Raw genomic sequence first — 21,746 nt, forward strand, 5'->3', positions numbered from 1 at the left:
CAAAAGCCCAGGACCAGATGGCTTCACAGGTGAATGCTACCAAAAATTTACAGAAGACCTAACACCTATCCTACTGAAACTCTTCCAGAAAATTGCAGAGGAAGATAAACTGCCAAACTCATTCCATGAGGCCACCATCACCCTAATACCAAAACCAGACAAAGATGCCACAAAAAAGAAAACTACAGGCCAATATCACTGATGAACCTAGATGTAAAAATCCTCAACAAAATCCTAGAGAACAGAATCCAACAACATATTTACAAGATCAAAAAAAATAAATAAATAAATAAAAAGATAATATATCATGACCAAGTGGGCTTTATCCCAGGGATGCAAGGATTCTTCAATATTCACAAAACCAATGTGATACACCATATTAACAAATTGAAAGATTAAAAACCATATGATTATCTCAATAGATGCAGAGAAAGCCTTTGACAAAATTCAACACCCATTTATGACAAAAACTCTCCAGAAAGCAGGCATAGAAAGAACATACCTCAACATAACAAAAGCCATATTCAACAAACCCACAGCAAACACTATCCTCAATGATGAAAAATTGAAAGCATGTCTTCTAAAATCAGGAAAAAGACAAGGGTGCCCACTCTCACCACTACTATTCAACATAGTTTTCGAAGTCCTAGCCACAGCAACCAGAGAAGAAAAAGAAATAAAAGGAATCCAGACTGGATAAGAAGAAGTAAAACTCTCTCTGTTTGCAGATGACACGATCCTCTACATAGAAAACTCAAAAACACCACCAGAAAATTACTAGAGCTAATCAATGAATATAGTAAAGTTGTAGGATATAAAATTAATCCACAGAAATCCTTTGCATTCCCATACACTAACAATGAGAAAACATAAAGACAAATTAAGGAAATAATCCCATTCACCACTGCAACAAAAAGAATAAAATACTTAGGAGTAAATTTACCTAAAGAAACAAAAGACCTTCCCTCATAGCTCAGCTGATAAAGAATCCACCTGCAATGCAGGAGACCCCCGGTTTGATTTCTAGGTTGGGAAGATCTGCTGAAGAAGGGATAGGCTACCCACTCCAGTATTCTTAGGCTTCCCTTATGGCTCAGCTGGTAAAGAATCCGCCTGCAATGTGGGAGACTTGGGTTCAATCCCTGGGTTGGGAAGATCCCCTGGAAAAGGGAAAAGGCTACCCACTCCAGTACTTTGGCCTGAGTCAGACACAACTGAGCAACTTTCACTTTTCATATATAGAAAACTATAAAACACTGATGACAGAAATAAAAGATGACACAAATGGATGGAGAAATATACCATGTTTGTGGACTGGAAGAATCAATATAGTGAAAATGAATATAATACCCAAAGCAATCTACAGATTCAACACAATCCCTATCAAGCTACCAATGGTATTTTTCACAGAACTAGAAAAAATAATTTCACAATTTGTATGGAAACACAAAAGCCTGGAATAGCCAAAACAATCTTGAGAAAGAAGAATGGAACTGGAGGAATCAACCTGCCTGACTTCAGACTATACTACAAAGCTACAGTCATCCAGACAGTATGGTACTGGCACAAAGACAGACATATAGATCAATGGCACAAAATAACAAGCCCACAGATAAATCCACACAACTATGGATACCTTAACTTTGACAAAGGAGGCAAGAATATACAATGGAGAAAAGACAATCTCTTTAACAAGTGGTGCTGGGAAAAACTGGTCAACCACCTATAAAAGAATGAAACTAGAACACTTTCTAACACCATACACAAAAATAAACTCAAAATGGATTAAAGATCTAAACATAAGACCAGAAACTATAAAACTCCTAGAAGAAAACACAGGCAGAACATGCTCTGACATAAACCACAGCAAGATCCTCTATGACTCATCTCCCAGAGTAATAGAAATACAAGCAAAAATAAACAAATGGGACCTAATTAAACTTAAAAGCTTTTGCACAAGGAAGGGAACTATAGGCAAGGTGAAAAGGCAGCCTTCAGAATGGGCGAAAATAATAGCAAACAAAGCAACTGAATTAAAGCAAAGAATTAATCTCCAAAATATACAAGCAGCTCATGCAGCTCAATAGCAGAAAAATAAATGAACCAATCAAAAAATGGGCCAAAGAACTAAACAGACATTTCTCCAAAGAAGCCATACAGATGGCTAACAAACACATGAAAAGATTCTCAACATCACTCATTATTAGAGAAATGCAAATCAAAACCACAATGAGGTACCATCTCATCCTGGTCAGAACAGCTGCTATCAGAAAGTCTGCAAACAATAAATGCTGGAGAGGCTGTGGAGAAAAGGCAACCCTCTTACACTGTTGGTGGGAATGCAAACTAGTACAGCCACTATGGAGAATAGTGTGGAGATTCCTTAAAAAATTGGAAACAGAACTGCCATACGACCCAGAAATCCCACTGCTGGGCATACACACTGAGGAAATCAGAATTGAAAGAGACATGTGTACCCCAATGTTCATTGCAGCACTGTTTACAACAGCTAGGACATGGAAGCAACCCAGATGTCCATCAGCAGATGAGTGGATCAGGAAATTGTGGCACATATACACAATGGAATATTACTCAGCTATAAAAAGAATACATTTGAGTCAGTTCTAATACGGTGGATGAAACTGGAGCCTATTATACAGAGTGAAGTAAGCCAGAAAGAGAAACACCAATACAGTATATTAACACATATATATGGAATTTAGAAAGATAGTAATGATGACCCTACATGCAAGACAGCAAAGAGAGACACAGATGTAAAGAACAGATTTTTTGAGTATGTGGGAGAAGGCGAGGGTGGGATGATTTGAGAGAACAGCACTGAAACATGTATATTACCATATGTAAAATAGATGACCAGTTCAAGTTTGATGTGTGAAGCAGGGCACTCAAAACTGGTGCTCTGGGACAATCCAGAGAGATGGGGTGGGGAGGGAGGTGGGAGGGGGGTTCAGAATGGTGGGACACACGTGCACTCATAGCTGATTCTTGTCGATGTATGGCAAAAACCACCACAATATTGTAAAGTTATTAGCCTCCAATTAAAATAATTTAAAAAATAAATACATTCAAATATCCTGAAGACTTCAACATAGATGTGATATCAAACTCCTAGAAGAGAACATAGGCAAAACATTCACTGACATAAATTGTTGCAATGTTTTCTTAGGTCACTCTCCCAAGGTAACAGAAATAAAAGTAAAACTAAACAGAACCATATCAAACTTAAAAGCTTTTGCATAGTAAAGGAAAACATAAACAAAAGACAACCAATGCAATGGGAGACAATATTTGCAAATGATGCAATCAACAAGAGTTTAATTTCTAAAATATAAAAACAGCTGATACAACTCAATAACAAAAAACTAAACACAATAAAAAAATGGGCAGAAGACCTAAATAGACATTTCTCCAAAGAAGACATACAGATGATCAATAGGCACATGAAAAGATACTCAACATTGCTACTTATTAGAGAAATGCAAAATTAAAACTATGATGAGGTATCACCTCACACCAATCAGAATGGCCATAACTAAAATGTCTACAAACAACAAATGCTGGAGAGGATGTGGAGAAATGGGAACTATCCTACACTGTTGGTGGAATGTGGACTGGTGCAGTCACTACAGCAAACAATATGGAGATTATTTAAAAAGTAGAAATACAGTTACCAAATGATCCAGTAATCCCATTCCTGAGCATATATCCAGAGAATACTGTAGTTTGAAAAGGTACATGCACCCTAATGTTCACAGCAACATTATTTACAATAGCCAAGACATGAACTCAACCCCAATGTCCACCATTAGATGAACGGATAAAGAAGATGTGGTATACACACGCACACACTACATAAACACACACAGGAATACTACTCAGCCATTAAAAAAGAATGAAATAATGCCCTCTGCAGCAACACGGATGCAACTAGTGATTATCATACTAAGTGAAGTCAGTCAGACAAAGATAAATACCATGTATCACTTATATGTGGAATCTGAAACATGATACAAATGAACTTATTTACAAAACAGAAATAGACTGACAGACATAGAAAACTAATTTATGGTTACCAAAGGGGAAAGAAAATAAAGATGGATAAATTAGGAATTTGGGATTAGCAGATACAAACTGGTATATACAAAATAGATTAATGACAAGGTCCTGCTGTGTAGCACAGGAAATATATGCAGCATCCTGTGATAGACCATAATGGAAAAGTATAGAACAATCACTTTGCTTATACCAGAAACACAACACTGTAAATCAAGTATACTTCAGTAAATAAATAAAAATCTAAAATATTAGAAAAAAATAATGTCAAAACTAAGTGTTGACGGGGACATAGAGCCACTTGAATCCTCAGACATTGTTGGTGGGAGTGCAAAACAGTGCTGCCAGTCTAGCTATGTGATCTTGGGCAAATTACTTAACTTCTGTGATCTGTGGTTTCCTTTTGTACAAAAAGGAAGGTTCAAAGCAGATTGGAGGGCATGGGTTCGTGTCCTCTCAAGCCCTATACTTATTCCTGTTCTAACGGAAACACTGTAGCCTCTGCCTGTCCAGTACCTGTTCCTCCTTTTTCTGGTAATGGCCTATAATTTTCCCTGCTGTGACTGTGTGGTTCTTGGGGGGAGGTGCTGATTCCATTATTGCCTGCCCCCTGGTCATGACCCTGGCTGCAGGGAAGGACATGTGACCCAGCCTGGCCAATCTAGGCACAATTCAGGGATGTGCACATGACCCAGGCTGGACCAACTGAGAGCCATTCTCAGTCAGGACTTTGTCTGGGGCCATTATAGAAAAAGCTCTTTCTGCAGATGGCACCAATCTGAAAGGATAAATCTGGAGCTGCCAAGGGACCACCTCTGCCACCACTTAGGAGAGCCTGGCAGAGAATAAAGGCCACTCTGAGTCAAACGGGGTCAAGTAATGCAAAGAGATAAACTCGATCATTTGAGCTCCTGAATCCAGCCATGCCTGAATCTAGAACAGTCCCTTGGACTTTTCAGTTATTTGAGCAATAAATTCTCTTTCGTGCTTAAAGGCCATTTAAGGTGGGTGTGTCACTTACATCTGAAAGAATCCTGACAGATAAGACCATGAGTTCTTATTAAATGGCCATGATGAACTAGATACTGTAAAAAAACACTTGATGCCATTAAAGAAATCTAAGATTGAGGCAATATAAAGGCAAAATACACAAGACACAAGCTAGATGGTAGCATCGAACTATCTAATTTAGCATGCAGTTCAATTTCTAGCTGGAGGGCACAGAGATGAATGCACAGAGAGGACAGACTCCTTCTTTCAATCCCTCCATCCTAAAAGAAAATCGGAGTAGCTCCTTACTGCTCTCTCTGCCTCTAGTACTAGTTCCTTCCAACCCATCCTCCACAAAGGGAAGTCACAGAAAAACCCAAAATCTCAAGACTTCATTGCTCTTCTCAGAATTCTCCAACCCACAGGAAAGAACACCCAGATATAAACCCATGCACCTATGGTTAATTAATATATGACAAAGAGGCAAGACTACACAATGTTCAACAAATGGTGCTGGGAAAACTGGGCAGCTACATGTAAACAGAATGAAATTAGATCATTCTTTAACACCACACACAAAAATAAGCTCAGAATGGATTAAACACCCAAATGTGAAATCAGACACATTAAAACTCCTAGAGGAAAACATGGGCAGAATACTCTTTGACATAAATCATAGCAGTACCTTTTTTCAAGCCATCTCCTAGAATAATGGAAATAAAAACAAATGGGACATATCTAAACTCAAAAGCTTTTGCACAGCAAAGAAAACAATAAACAAAAATGAAAAGACTACCCACAAATTGGAAGAAAGTATTTGCAAATGATGTGACCTAAAAGGGATTAGTCTCCAAAATTTGCAAACAGCTCATGACACTTAATAGCATCAAAATAAACAACCCAATCAAAAAAAACAGGCAGAAGACCTAAACAGACATTTCTCCAAAGAGGATATACAAATGGCCGAGAGGCACATGAAAAGATGCTAAACATAGCTAATATTAGAGAAATGCAAATCAAAACTATAATGAGATATCAGCTCACACCAGCCAGAATGGCTATCATCAAAAAATCCACAAAGAATAAATGCTGGAGAGGATGTGGAGAACAGAGAACCCTCCTACACTGTTGGTGGGAATTTAAATTGGTGCAGCCACTTATGAAGAACAGTATGAATAGAGCTACCATTGACCTTGCAATCCCACTCCTGAGCATGTATCCAGAGAAAAACATGATCCAAAAGGATACGTGTACTCCAGTGTTCACTGCAGCACTGTTTACAATAGCCAAGACATGAAAGAAACCTAAATGTCCATCAGCAGGGGGATGGGTAAGAAGATGTGGTACATATATACAATGGAATATTACTCAGCCATTAAAAAGAACGAAATAATGCCATTTGCAGCAACATGGATGGACCTAGAGAGTGTCACACTGAGGGAAGTTAAGTCAGAGAAGGATATCCTTTATATGTGGAATCCAAAAAGGATATAAAAGAATTTACTTACAAAATAGACTCACAGACTCTGAGAATGAACTTATGGTTGCCGGTGCTAACGTGCTAAGTCACTTAAGCTGTGTTTGACTCTTTGTGAACCCAAGGACTGTAGCCCGGCAGGCTCCTCTGTCCATGGGATTCTCTAGGCAAGAATACTGGAGTGGGTTGCCATGCCCTTCTCCAGAGGATCTTCCTGACCCAGGAATCAAACCCAAGTTTCCTGTGGCTCCTGTGTCAAAGGCAGATTCTTTACCACTGGTCCTGTATACACTGCTATATTAAAATGGACAACAAGGACCTACTGTATAGCACATGAAACTGCTCAATGTTATGTGGCAGTCTGGATGGGAGGGGAGTTTGGGGGAGAATAGATACATGTATATATATGGCTGAGTCCCTTCACTGTTCACCTGAAACTCTCACAACATTGTTAGCTGGCTTATACTCCAATACAAAATAAAAAGTAAAAACAAAACAAAACACAAGAATTCTCCAACCCAATGATAAAATCAAAGTCCCTCAGGCACCCATACAAGGCTCATCATGGGCTGGCTCTTCCTCTCGCATCTAGCCTCACCACCCATACTGCCTTCCCTAGCCCCCCAGAAAACCTGAATTTATATTTCCTTCACGTGCTCTGCTCTCGCACTTCTGTGCCTGTGCACACACTCTTCTTTCCACCTGTAACGCCCTCTAGCAAACACCCCTCCTTCATATACTCCCTCCTCCACGAAGCCTTTCTGGAACTTCCTTTCCTATGCTCCAAGGGACAGAGGTCAGAGGCCTCCAAGCTAACTCCTACCCTTGGTCTTCTTTCCTTTGGATTAAGAATTGCTATGTTCATGCTACCACCTTGCTCAGTTCCAAGGGAGGAATATATTGTTTAATGATTCAAACAAAATACTTAGAAGAAGTCAGGATAAATGTTGAAAACACATGATTACTTGTCCCTCCCACCCTTCCCCATCACCCCTATGCTAGTAAGGCAAACAGAATGTGAGAATTTCTATTACAAAAACTGGTTAAATTCACTTAGTGTATGGGAATTTTGTTCTAGCAACTGCTGCTAGAAACGTTAAAGGGGATGGGGAAGGGCAATGCCTTGGGCTTGAGAGTTTTAAGTAGGAATTATAATAGCATTTGTTCTAAAATGATCGCATCTATAATTGAGACTACTGGTTATGTGAGTAACCTTTATTTTTTTCTTCAGTTTAAAAGGTAGATTTTTCATAATTTGGTATGTAAACCTCAGGCTTTCAGAAAATAATGTTGACAACTTAAGCTCTGACATGCAGCAGGCTCATGTTTTACCTAGGGAGATCACAGGTGTGCAATTCTCACTTTCAAATCATGTCTTTTTCTAAATTGCTGATGAAATTTCACCCTCTGGGTTTACAAATAATGCACAAGCTGCAAGCTGTCCTGGGCTGGTGCATTTTTATCATCTCCTATGACTGAATGGTGGCTTATAGGCAAACAAGCTGGGTTGGAAGCCAAGGGTTACAGGAATCCACTTCATTCTAGCTTCATTCCAGAACCCAATACGCATCTTCAAACTTGCAAAATTCACAGAAACCATTCTGGGCCCCTTTGCTACAATCAAATATGTAAATTACTTTACTACTCTTTAAGGAGATTTTAATTCTTTGCCTCTCTCGCAAATTCCTTAGCCTGAGGTGTTAGTCCTTTGCCTCATGTTGTGGAAACTTACAGAACAGATCCAAACTCAAGGGCTGTGAGAATCCTCCTGGCTACACCTAAATCAGAGGTGTCAAAGGATGACTGGGTGCCACGCTAGCACCCTTTCACCTGAACAGGAAAATTGCAAATGTCTCTATTTGCTATTTTCAATAAGACTTTATTCTATTAGGCTCAGGCTTCACTGGTGGCTCAGTGGTAAAGAATCCTCCTGCTAATACAAGAGACATGGGTTCCAGTCCTGGGTCGGGAAGATCCCCTAGAGAAGGGAATGGCAACCCACTCCAGGATTCTTGTCTGGAGAATCCAATGGACAGAGGAGCCTGGTGGGCAATAGTCCATGGGGTCACAAAAAATCAGACATGACTGAGGAACTAAACAACAAAACGGGTTGAGAGCATGGTGGCACCACACACGCTCCTCTGCCTCTGGGCTCTCCAGCATGTCGGTCAGGAGTCCACAGATGGGCTTTGTTAGGGCACAAAGCTAGAGGTCCTTGAGATTCCTGGAATTTTTTTTTCCTAGAACTTTTTTGTGAGCATTCTTCCCAGAAGATATTCAGCCATCATTAAATTCTCAAATGGGTCTGTAACCCATCTGATTAAGAACCACTTCTCTAAATGTAATTTTATGAACATTAATTATGTTCTCCTCACCTATTATTTTGAGGCAGATGTGATATTTACTTCACTCTATTAGGGAATGCAACATAATTTGGTATTCACAGCAATCTGGTGTGTCTTAAGTATTTATCTCCACTCTTTGGCCTGTTTCCAACAAGACTGAGTACTTATCATGGGGCTGTCAGCTCAGAAAAAAGGATGACCTTGAAAAGGTCCCTTCAACTCCTTTAAAAGACGCTTGCTCCTTGGAAGAAAAGCTATGACAAACCTAGACGGCATATTAAAAAGCAGACAGATTACTTTGCCGACAAAGGTCCATATAGTCAATGCTATGATTTTTCCAGTGGTCATGTATGGATGTGACAGTTGGACTATAAAGAAGGCTGAATAATGAAGAATTGATGGTTTTGAACTGCGGTGTTGGAGAAGACTCTTGAGAGTCCCTTGGACTGCAGAGATCCAACCAGTCAATCCTAAAGGAAATCAACCCTGAATATTCACTGGAAGGACTGATGATGCAGCTTCAATATTTTGGCCACCTGATGCGAAGAGCTGACTCATTTGAAACGACCCTGATGCTGGGAAAGGTTGAAGGCAGGAGAAGGGGATGACAGAGGACAAGATGGTTGGATGGCATCACTGACTCAATGGACATGAGTTTCAGCAAGCTCTGAGAGATGGTGAGGAACAGGGAGGCCTGGCATGGTGCAGTATATGGGGTTGCAAAGAGTTGGATATGACTGAGCACCTGAAAAACAACTCCCTTGGCTGGAATTCTTCAACTGTAAAAGCAGACTGGGTGATCTCAGTAGATGATCTTTTGGATCCCTGCAAAACTGGAAACACAGTCCTTTGTTTGTAAATGAAGGTTCAAGGATTTTCACTGAAGTACTCAAATGTTTTTCATCTGTCAGTAAAATATTTAAAAGCTGTCCTGAAAAGAGCACAGCAAAAGTCCTCCTCCTGGCTGCCCCTAAAGAGAACTGAAGTGGGAGATGGCAGAAGGCAGGGCCTGGGATAATACCAAGAAGGGGAAAATGTTATCTATGCTCTTTTCTCGAATTGACACACAGACCAGATAAGCATCAGTCTGACTATGGACTAAAAGTGTCACTTCTGCCCCTTTTCGACTCAGTGCTTCCCAGAATGCTTGTGCATGCCCTGGTCCACCACTATTCTCATTCCCATTGTGACTATTAAATAAATTCCTCCTAGAGTAACTGAAACTAAGAACAACAGATGACAGGTTGCAGCAACTTTGGATGGTAGAGGTCTGATAAATAATAACAGCAGCAGTCATTTATTAACTGCACATACTACTGCCCATACTACAGCACACAGACTACATGGTAAGCATTTTATTTCATTCATTCATTCATTCAATCAAATGTTTTTAAAATCTCTACAAACCGCCAGGTACTAAGGGCCAAGGGGCTTCCCTGGAGGCTCACTGGTAAAGAATTCACCTGTCAATGCAAGAGACACAGGTTCGACCCTTGGGTCAGGAAGATCCCCTGGAGGAGAACATGGCAACCCACACCAGTATTCTTGCGTGAAAAATTCCATGTACAGAGGAGCCTAGAGGGCTGCAGTCCATGGGGTCACAAAGAGTCAGATACGATTGAGCACACACGCACATGCTAAGTGCTAAGAATAAATGGTAGTTAAAAGAAATCCTTGGTCCTGTGCAGTGGACTTTATAGTCTAGTGGGAATTCATTCATTTTAAGTCACACAAGTAGATGTAAAATTCCCACTCAGTTAAGTGCAGCAAAGGGGATGTGTGCCATGCTGTGACGGTGTCATGGAGGGAGGGCTTCCCCGGAGGAGCCGAGGTAGAAGGGAGGTTAAGATGTTACCCAGAGTGAGGGTCAGCAGGAGGGCACACCTGCTTTGAAGACGACCACTTTGGCTGCAGTCTGGAGAAAAGCTGGGAGGGGACTGAGAGTGGCTGCAGAGAGAAGACAAGTGGGGAAGCTAGTACAGGGATAGAGCATGGCAAGGCTGGTGGCTTACCGAGGACGGTGGTGATGGCAAAGCGGAGCAGAAGCAGCTGATGGAATCGAGAAAAAAATCAGCTGAGCTTGGTGATGAAGTAGATACAAGCCGGAAAGGAAAAAAGAAGGGGTCAAAAAGACTCCTGGGTGCCTGACTCAAGGCTCCACATGAGCTGTGGTATCCAGATATATCAGGAAAGATCAAGAGTTTGCTGTTGGGCATAACATATGGGGAGTGGTTTTCTCTCATTTCTCCCTCCTGGTATGGCTCTTGATAAAGAAGCCAAGTTTTCAAGTCAGCTGAGCTGGTTAACCCTTTACCAGCACACCTCTGGTGGTGAGAGAACCTGGAGAGCTAGGCTACAGCTAGACTGCAATATTTGGAAGAACACTGCATTGTATTCTAGGAGTGATAAAAGCCATGGGAAGGATGTAGGCAGGAGAGTAGTGCAATCTGGTGCCTGATGTAAGGATGCTTACTCCCGGGGACGAGGGGCCAAGAGTGGAAGCAAGGAGCAATTGGGAGGCTAGAGGGGCAGTCGAGGTATGAGATGGTGGTGGCCTGGACTAGGGCAGGGGCAGTGGAGAGGCACAGAAGTGGATGGAGCCGAGACAGATTCTGGTGATCTAACTCATCAGTACATTCTCTCACTTTTTGGTGGGGCAAGAGGGAACAGAAGGAATCCAAATTGACTCTTACGCTACTCCTAGACTATGTTTATTAATATAGCCTTAATTTTTACAATATAATAAGATCTCAAACACATAGGAAAGCAATGTAATCAATACCCACCACTCAGACCCAACAAAGGAAAGCATTCCACCATAATACCAGATTCCTTTCTTTTTAAAAAATAAAGTGTTACAGATAAAGTTGAAGCCTTTTTTTCCTTTTTTAATGTGGTATTACATTAATAGATTTTCTTAAGTTTCCTTGTATTACTGAGATAATCTTTACTTGATTATGATCTATTTTTAATACATTGTTGGCTTCACTGTATTACCTTATACTTTACATCAATATTCATAAGTGAATTTCCTCCAATAATAATTTCATAAATATCATGTCTTATTTGACTATGGTATCTTGGGATACTGGCCACATAAAAGGAGTTGGCAGTTATTCCTCTTTATCTTTTATCTCAAACAGTTCATTTCAGATAGGGGTTATTTGCTAATCTCTTGCTCCTCTCTCACTGCACTGTACTCACCACACAAAAACCCCATCTCTGCCTAAATGGGGCTCTGCCTGCCACTTATGTTTCTTATGCAAGTGCTCAAATTTTCTATGTCCTAATTATTTCTCTGCTTTATCTATAAAGCAGTATCTGAGAGAAAGGAATTTAAAAACTCCCGCTATGGCTTTGTTAGCAGTTAGGTCAAGTTTTGCTTTAAACATTTTGAAACTACTGATATGTTGTTAATATTCTGTGTGTTTAAGATTGCTTTCTTGGTGAACTATCCATTTATCATCTAGTAATACACCACTTCTGAATTCCTAATAGAATTATTTTAAATTTCAAAATCTCTACCTTTTAGTATAAAATTACACAAACTTATTTTTGGCTAGCATTCGTATAGTATATCTTGCCTCACTAATTATATATTCAACCTTTATGTATCCCCCATTTTAGGTTTGTCTCAAATCACATATATATTTACAACTTTTTAAAAATTAATTTCTATTATCTGGATAATTTAAAATTAACATTTATTGAGATTACTATTATAGACTTATTTTCATCTTCCTGTTTTGTCCTTTGTGCTTTTTAAAAAAATTCCCTCACTCCCCAAGCACCCCTCACTGGAGAAAGGAAAGGCTACACACTCCAGTATTCTGGCCTGGAGAATTCCATGGACTACAGTTGGACACACAGAGTCGGACACAACTGAGCAACTTTCACTCACTCACTCACTCCCCAAGCACCCTTTTCCTTTCCTCTCCCGGAGTGATCAAATTTTCTTTATTCTATTATTTTTATTTTTTAATTTTTTTCAGGTTTTCTTTTTAGTTTATTTTAATGGGAGGCTAATTACTTTACAATATTGTAGTGGTTTTGCCAAACATTGACATGAATCAGCCACAGGTGCACGTGTTCCCCATCCAGAACCAGCCCCCCCACCTCCCTCCGCATCCCCCAGGGTCATCCCAGTGCACCAGCCCTGAGCACCCTGTCTCCTGCATCGAACCTGGACCGGCAATCTGCTCCACATATGATAATACACACGTTTCAATGCTACCCTCTCAAAGCATCCCACCCTCGCCTTCTCCCACAGAGTCCAAAAGACTGTTCTTTACATCTGTGTCTCTTTTGCTGTCTCACATCGTTACCATCTTTCTAAATTCCATATATATGCATTAATATACTGTACTGGTGTTTTTCTTTCCGACTTACTTCACTCTGTATAATAGCCTCCAGTTTCATCCACCTCATTAGAACTGACTCAAATACATTCTTTTTAATGGCTGAGTAATATTCCATTGTGTATATGTACCACAGCTTTCTTATCCATTCATTTACCAATGGACATCTAGGTTGCTTCCATGTCCTGGCTATTGTAAACGGTGCTGCAATGAACACTGGGGTACACGTGTCTCTTTCAATTCTGGTTTCCTCGGTGTGTACGCCCAGCAGTGGGATTGCTGGGTTGTATGGCAGCTCTATTTCCAGGTTTTTTTAAGGAATCTCCACACTGTCCTCCATAGTGGCTGTACTAGTTTGCATTCCCACCAACAGTGTAAGAGGGTTCCCTTTTCTCCACACCCACTCCAGCATTTATTGTTTGCAGATTTTTTGATAGCAGCCATTCTGACCAATGTGAGATGGTACCTAATTGTGGTTTTGATTTGCATTTCTCTGATAATGACTGATGTTGAGCATCTTTTCATGTGTTTGTTAGCCTTCTGTATGGCTTCTTTGGAGAAATGTCTGTTTAGTTCTTTGGCCCACTTTTTGATTGGGTTGTTTATTTTTCTGGAATTGAGCTGCATGAGCTGCTTGTGCATTTTGGAGATTAATTCTTTGTCAGTTGCTTTGTTCGCTATTATTTTCTCCGATTCTGAAGGCTGTCTTTTCACCTTACTTATAGTTTCCTTCGTTGTGCAAAAGCTTTTAAGTTTAATTAGGTCCCATTTGTTTATTTTTGCTTGTATTTCCATTAATCTGGGATGTGGGTCATAGAGGATCCTGCTGTGATTTATGTCAGAGAGTGTTTTGCCTATGTTTTCCTCTAGGAGTTTTATACTTTCTGGTCTTACGTTTAGATCTTTAACCCATTTTGAGTTTATTTTTGTGTATGGTGTTAGAAAGTGTTCTAGTTTCATTCTTTTACAGGTGGTTGATCAGTTTTCCCAGCACCACTTGTTAAAGAGATTGTCTTTTCTCCATTGTATATTCTTGCCTCCTTTGTCAAAGATAAGGTGTCCATAGGTGTGTGGATTTATCTTTGGGTTATTTTGTTCCATTGATCTATATTTCTGTCTTTGTGCCAGTACCACACTATCTTGATGACTGTAGCTTTGTAGTATAGTCTGAAGTCAGGCAGGTTGATTCCTCCAGTTCCATTCTTCTTTCTCAAGATTGCTTTGGCTATTTGAGGTTTTTTGTATTTCCATACATATTGTGAAATTATTTGTTCTAGTTCTCTGAAAAATACCATTGGTAGCTTGACAGTCTCCCATTATTTTTAAAGTTATTTTTTCAACTTAATTTTAATGGTAAGACTTAAATATAACCTCGACTCAAAATATATAAAACTTCTACTTTCCTTTTAACATAAGGGCCTTAAGAATACTTTAACTCCATTTTCCTCCCATTCTTCTGCCACGTTATTTCCCAATATGTAATTATATCTTCTTTCAACCTTCCCTCAAAGTAGTCTTTATTATGATTACAATTTGTTCCATACTCCATGTTTTAGTTATCCTATTCTCATTTTAAATTCTATTATGACTAGATAGCAATACTTACTTAGTGTCCTGATTTCTTGTCTGCTTTTTATACAAAATTATCTGCAGTTACAGTGAACAATGCCTCGATCATTCTTTTTCTTTTTTTAAATATCTACTTATTTATTTGGCTGTTCTCAGTCTTAGTTGTGGCATGTGGGATCTAGTTCCCCAATCAGGGATCAAAATTGGACCCCCTGCATTGGGAACGTGGAGTTTAAGCCACTGGACCACCAGGGAAGTCTCTATTTTTCTTTCCTATCCGTATTCTTTTATCACCACTTTGTACTTAACGCTTTTATGAATGAGCCTTCAAACAGAGCTGATATTGAAAAAATGTACAAAGTTAATATTTCTTCTCAGGGTCAAAATAAATCTAGGAATTTAAAAAAAATTTTAAGTCAACAAATACTTAAAAGATACTTTGAATACTTTGGAGATAACTTCTTCAGTTCAGTCGCTCAGTCGTGTCCAACTCTTTGCAACCCCATGGACTGCAGCACGCCAGGCTTCCCTGTCCATCATCAACTCCTGGAGCTTACTTAAAACTCATGTCCATAGAGTTGGCAATGCCATCCAACCATCTCATCCTCTGTCATGCCCTTCTCCTTCTGCCTTCAATCTTTTCCAGCATCAGGGTCTTTTCAAATGAGTCAGTCCTTCGCATCAGGTGGCCGAAGTATTGGAGTTTCAGCTTCAGCATCAGTCCTTCCAATGAATATTCATGACTGATTTCCTTTAGGATGGACTGGTTTGATCTCCTTGCATCCAAGGGACTTCAAGGAGTATCTAAGCAGGTACTCCTTAAAGTTTATATTAATATTTTCAGTACATTCAAAACCAATTGTGCAAAAGGACCCTTTTATAAATATAGCTCTTTCCTTCTTTGCCTTAAATATTCAAATAAAGTTTCGAAGTATATCTGACAAATGACTAGGAAGATATTCTTTCACAGACACAGGAAAGGGAAATTAGTTGATATGCCAGCTGATATAAACAAAGTATTATCTCAAACTAAAGAATAATTATGAGTTCAATATATTTAATGTTAAGTGATTTCTAATAAGTGAAATCAAAGTAAGTTGATCTCAATTTAAAAAGCTCAATCAACATCACTAATCAGAGAAAGACAAATCAAAGCCACAATGAGATACGACCTCACACCTGTCAGAATGGCTAACATAAAAAAGAACACAAATACCAAATGTTGGCAAGGATGTGGAGAAAAGGGAACCTTTGTACACTGTTGGTGAGAATGTAAATTGGTGCAGCCACTGTGGAAAACAGTATGGAGGTTCCCTTAAAAAATGAGAAATAGAACTACCATATGATCCAGCAAGTGCACTCCTGGGTATATATCCAAAAAAAAGAAAAACAGTAATTTAAAAAGACACATGCACTCCAATGTTCATAGCAGCATTATTTACAATAGACAAGATACCTAAGCAACCTAAGTGTTCATCAACTGGTGGATGAATAAAGAAGATGTGGTGTATACATATAATGGAATACTACTCGACCACAAAAAGTTATGAATTCTGTCATTTGCAACAATGTGGATGGACCTAGAGGGTATTAGGCTTAGTAAAATAAGTCAGAGAGAAAGACAGTACTGTATTTTATCATTTATATGTGGAATCTAAAATAAGGCAAACAAATGAATAAAACAAAACAGAAACAGACTCAGATATAGAGAATAAATTAGTGATTATTAGTGGGGAGAGGGAAGGGGAGGGGCAAGACAGGGGTAGGGAATTAAGAGGTAAAAACTACTTTGTATGAGACAAACTACAAGGATATATTGTACAGCATGGGGAAATATAGCCCTTATTTTATAACTTTAAATGGAAAACAATAAAAATATTGCATCATGAAGTTATACACCTGAAAGTAATACCGTAAATCAACTATATTTTAAAAAAAATATCAGAAACAGAGGCCAGCCTTGTATCAGCTGACAGTGAAAACTGCCTCATAAACATCTGCACCTTTCTATAGAAGACAGCATAAACCTATCCAGCATAAACTTTAGAAACCACTCGTTTACAGTCCGCTCATTCATTTTTTTTTTTTTTTTTTACTGTGGTAAAAACGTGCCTAACATAGGGCTTCCCTGGTGGTAAAGAATTCGCTTGCAAATGCGAGACACATGAGTTCAATCCCTGATCCAGGAAGCTCCCACATGCAACTAAGCCCATGTGCCGCAACTATTGAGCCTGTGCTCTAGAGCCCATGAGCCCCAACTACTGAGCCCGCATGCCCTAGAGCCTGTGCTCCCCAACAAGAGAAGCCACCGAAATGAGAAGCTTGTGCACCACAACTAAAGAGTAGCACCAGCTCTCCACAACCAGAGAAGAGCCCATGCAGCAATGAAGACCTAGCATGCCAAAAATAAAATTATTTTTAAAATATGCATAACATAAAACTGCTCTTTCATGTTTACTGACTGGATAGGTGACCTAAGATCACTCAGAAACGATGAGGAGGCCCTAAATGGGTTAGCACTTTACAGCTGTGAAGACTAGCTGTTGGGGTGGGATGGCTTCAAGTTGGGGGAAGGTGGCAAGGACTGTGGCTCCACACGTGCACAGTCATGGGAGTTCCAACAGAACTATACTTGGAGTGTTCTGGTTAATCAGGAAAGCTTGACTGCAGTCATGAAGTGAAACACAGGGCAAACATGAGGTCTTCTCACCAACTACCGCCAAAATAAATACAACTAAAGGCTCAGACAACTGTTTTTTAATCATTAAAATGTTGGAGAGGAAAGTCCAATGCTACAGATTTGCTTTACTGGGAAGACAGTTCTTTTGCTCCTGAGGGAAGGTAAGCCTGGATCAATAGCTGGGTCATTAGGAAGGCTCAGAGCCTGCGGAAGGTATTTCATCACCAAGGACATAAAGGTACTTTTCATGTGTCTGGAGCACTGCTTCATGCCAAAGGAACAAAACTGATGAGGTCTCTGCGCTTAAGGATCTCACAGAATCCACGGGGAGACATAATTATGTTCAAAGACCAGAAAGCAATTAGTAGCTATATCAGGGCCCTCAGGAAAGGGAGCATCCTGGACCAGGGTGGTGAGGCGAGGACTTGTGGCCTGAGTATGTGTGGCCTATATCAAAATTAGGGCCTCCTGGGTGGTGCAGTGGTAAAGAATCCTCCTTCCAATGCAGGAGACTTGGGTTCGATCCCTGGTCTGGAAGATCTCCTGGAGAAGGAAATGGCAACTCATTCCAGTATTCTTGCCTGGAGAATAACATGGGACAGAGGAGCCTGGCAGGCTATATAGCCCCTGGGGTCACAAAGAGTCGGACATGACTCAGGGACTAACAACAACGTATCAAAATTATACCACCACCAACAGCGCTGTTTACTAATGCGTAGTAGGTGGGGCTGGAGAAGGCAATGGCAACCCACTCCAGTGTTCTTGCCTGGAGAATCCCAGGAACGGGGGAGCCTGGTGGGCTGCCGTCTATGGGGTCGCAGAGAGTCGGATACGACTGAAGCGACTTAGCAGTAGCAGCAGCAGCAGCAGTAGGTGGGGAGAGCAGGTGACATACTGAGCACTAATCACAGGTGTTAATTATCCTCATTTTATAGGTAAGGGCCTGGACTCAGGTGGGAAATGGCTACACCTGTAGTTGAAGAAAGAGCTAGAGATTAAACCCAGGTGTGACATAATCACCAAGATTGATCAGTAATGAACGGCAATGATTTTCAACTTGGATTTTAAAACCACTGTGTGTAAGTAAGTATAATCTACTTCAAAGAGGAAGGCAAAAAGAAAAGTCACCCCCCATTTGCTGGCCTACTTCTTCAGTTCTCAACTTGAACATCATCTCTTCCAGTACTCCTTCATGCTCCCCAAATGGGGCAAGGTTCCCAAAATAAGAATCACAGTCCTTCATGTGCAATTTCAAAAGCCAATATGCTCTAAGAACTTGAAGTGTTTTCATAAGTTTTCAGCAAGCTCATTTGATGGCAAAACGCTGACCTGAACTGGTGTGAAACTGCTTTCCATATTTACTTTTCCTACTCAGTGATAATCTCCACATTCTGATGTGGAAAACAATGTGTTTGATTAAGGGTGCTGCCTAGATTTCATTGCAGTTACTAGGGAATATTCAATATATGTTTACCACCCCAAATCCAAACATTTCTGACTTGCAAACCGCATCTGACATCAAGAGTTTCAAACAAGGGACTGTGGACCTATCCCCTACACATGAATCTCACTGCACTACAAGTATCTACTCTTCTTTGTAGGCCCAGCACCAGACAGAGTGCCTTGCACATAATAGGTACACAACAAATATTTCCTGAATGAAGAAACAAGCCTGTGAAATTGGCTATAGGGAAAAAGGGTCAGTGACTTGGGAGTGACCAGGCCTCTATCATGGAATGCCACTTCCTTCTCTGACATGGAGGTCCTATAAATAGTTGCTGTTGATTGAAGGCAAGCAACACAGCTGCTGTCTTCAGGAAGAATAAAAATAGTCCAGGGGTCTTACATGTTGGGCCACACAAAACTTTAGCTGAGTAATACAAAACAGGAGATAGTTAGATGTCAGACCACATGAGAAGCTTCACAGATCTCCAGCTTGAGCGAACACCTGCGTTTGGGTCTAATCCTGCTACCTGCGGTAACCTTTTTGGCCCATAGATTGCTCATCAGTAAAATGAGGGCAACAGAGTAAGCCCTAAGGCCCTCGCAGGGCGGAATAGCAGCCATCACCACACAACCGGGAGTGGGATACACACCCCAGAATTTCTCCCCTCCTGTCTACTGTCGTCACAGTCCAGAGCTCACCATCCTCATTCAGTGTGCTGTCCAATCTACACACACCTCCTTCCATCCGAAAGAAGCTGAGTCCATGCAAAAAGACGCATTTTGTACCCGGGGCATCGAAAAGGGCTCCTATCTTCGATCCCAAACAGTAGTCAAAGAATCCCGTTAAGTGTAGTCCCAAAGCCCTTCGGTCCCGACTCGGAAAGTGGACGAGGTGGGAATAGGGGTGAGGAGTAACCACTGGCTAGCAAAACTGGATTTAAAGAAAACAAAACAAAACAAAACCCCTCATAACTGCAAAGTCTAAAGACATGAGAGGGGACTGAGTAGGAGAATAAGTGCCTCAGTTCAGTTCAGTTGCTCAGTCGTGTTCGACTCTTTGCGACCCCATGAATCACAGCATGCCAGGCCTCCCTGTCCATCACCAACTCCCGGAGTTCACTCAGACTCACGTCCATCGAGTCAGTGATGCCATCCAGCCATCTCATCCTCTGTCGTCCCCTTCTCCTCCTGCCCCCATCCCTCCCAGCATCTGAGTAAGAGAATAAGTGCCTGGAGAGGTCAATTCGGCGTGGTCCCTCCTTACCTGGTAACAGAGGATTGTTTGCTGCACCAGCCGCGCGTATCCGTCTAAGCGGACCCCGGAATTGCTCCTGCTCCTCATCTCCGCGTTGCGTCCGACCCGTTGCAAAGAGGCGGGTCGCCCGGGCTGCGGCCGCCGAGCGGGCCTGGTTCCCAAACAGTCACAGCCTCGGTCAGTTCCCGGGATGGAGCCCGGTGGTAAGACGTAGGGGCTTTTAAAAACGACAGAACCAAAGTATGACTGGAAAGCCAGCCAGCTAGTTTTCCTATAGTAGAAAGGCGCGAAGGCGGAGACCCCGCCTCGACCAGGCCCGACGCGCTCCCGACGCTCGCGGGTCCCTGGCAACCCCGCGGGAGAAGTAGGGAACTGGGTTCCGGGCGTGGGGCAGGAACGGTCTGCAGGCGGTCGCGAGGCGGCCTCGAGGCCGGCCACGAACTCTATCCTTCCCGCCCGCCGCAGCCTACTCACAGTCCCGCCCCTGGCCGCGCCCCCAACGCGGAACCGAACCCCCCGAGTCCCGGCCCACAGGGGAAGGAAAACGAAGTGGCCCGCGAGAGTAGCGGGGAACTTGGCTCCGGGCGGGAACCAGTTTGCCTCTCTGAGCCCCTTACCTCGCCGCCAGCAGCCGACCACAGCCGGGGATGTTGAAACAGGCCCTTCCGTCGCGGGCATCTGAAGGTCCAGGACCCGCCCCCTGGGCCCGCCCCAGGCCCGCCTCCCGCTACGCCCCCGCGCGGAGCGCCACCCGCGGAGCCGGGCCGGAGGCGCAGAACTCCTCTAAAACGCTTGGACGGTGGCCCGCCCTCCCCTGAGATGAGCTCACAATCGCATCCCTGGCCCCGCCCTCTAGCACCGCCTCCAGATCCGCCCGCGCTGCGGAGCAGCGAGCTGAGAGCTCGGGAGATAAAGAACTGGCTGCGGGGCGGGCGACGGGGCTTCTCAAGCGGTCGTAGGGAGGGCTCCTGGTGGGGAGAAATATGCCCGCCCACCACTGCTGCCTGGGCACCCCTCCGCAGGCCAGAACAGCAGCTCTGCCCTGGCGCGTCTCTGCCCACGAGCGGAAGCAGACTAGCGGGACTCAGAGAGGAGAGGAGAGGGACAGGGGCAGGACAGGGTACCCCAGCTGCTCACCGCGCCTGCCGCCTCAACACCAGGCACCTGGGAGAAGCTCACCTGGCCTGAACTGCGGTCCACCTCCAGGCCTACAACTTGAAACTTGGCATTCGTGTTTCGTGGCTAATTACCCACTGTTTTTTTACCATCTTCAGCCCACTATTCATTTTCTACCAAAATCTGGTCCCATAATCTGACAGTTCAGCTAATAGCCTTTCCTAAATTCCTTTGCTACTCTCCATGCATTTACTGTATGCTTGGTGGACAGGGAGGCCTGGCGTGCTGCAGTCCATGGGGTCGTAAAGAGTCGGACACGACTGAGCGACTGAACTGAACTGACCCAGTAGACCTCCTCCTCGCCTTTCTGAAGCCTCTTTTCTTTAAGGGCCCCCTCGGCTCTTCTCTATTAGTCCTCCCCATACTCTGAATTCCC

The 21,746-nt window shown here is 42.2% G+C and overlaps 1 protein-coding gene across 5 annotated transcripts in view; it reads right to left on the minus strand.

Moving 5' to 3' along the window:
- PHKA2 (phosphorylase kinase regulatory subunit alpha 2) overlaps window positions 1–20,971 on the minus strand; it is a 95,393-nt gene extending 74,422 nt beyond the window's left edge. For 4 of the 5 annotated variants that reach the window (XM_070365742.1, XM_070365741.1, XM_070365740.1 and 1 more), the window contains exons 1-2: window positions 20,812–20,971; window positions 20,204–20,411 (exon numbers count right to left, since the gene is read on the minus strand). In XM_070365742.1, coding sequence (XP_070221843.1) covers window positions 20,204–20,281 — 78 coding nt within the window. In that variant the 5' untranslated portion in view covers window positions 20,282–20,411; window positions 20,812–20,971. Of the gene's footprint in view, window positions 1–20,203; window positions 20,652–20,811 lie in introns of those variants that run through there. The other variant, XM_005906354.3, reaches the window with a different exon arrangement.
- Window positions 20,972–21,746: the final 775 nt, after the last annotated feature.

The sequence above is a fragment of the Bos mutus genome, chromosome X (assembly GCF_027580195.1).
Source record: "Bos mutus isolate GX-2022 chromosome X, NWIPB_WYAK_1.1, whole genome shotgun sequence".
NCBI lineage: Eukaryota > Metazoa > Chordata > Mammalia > Artiodactyla > Bovidae > Bos > Bos mutus.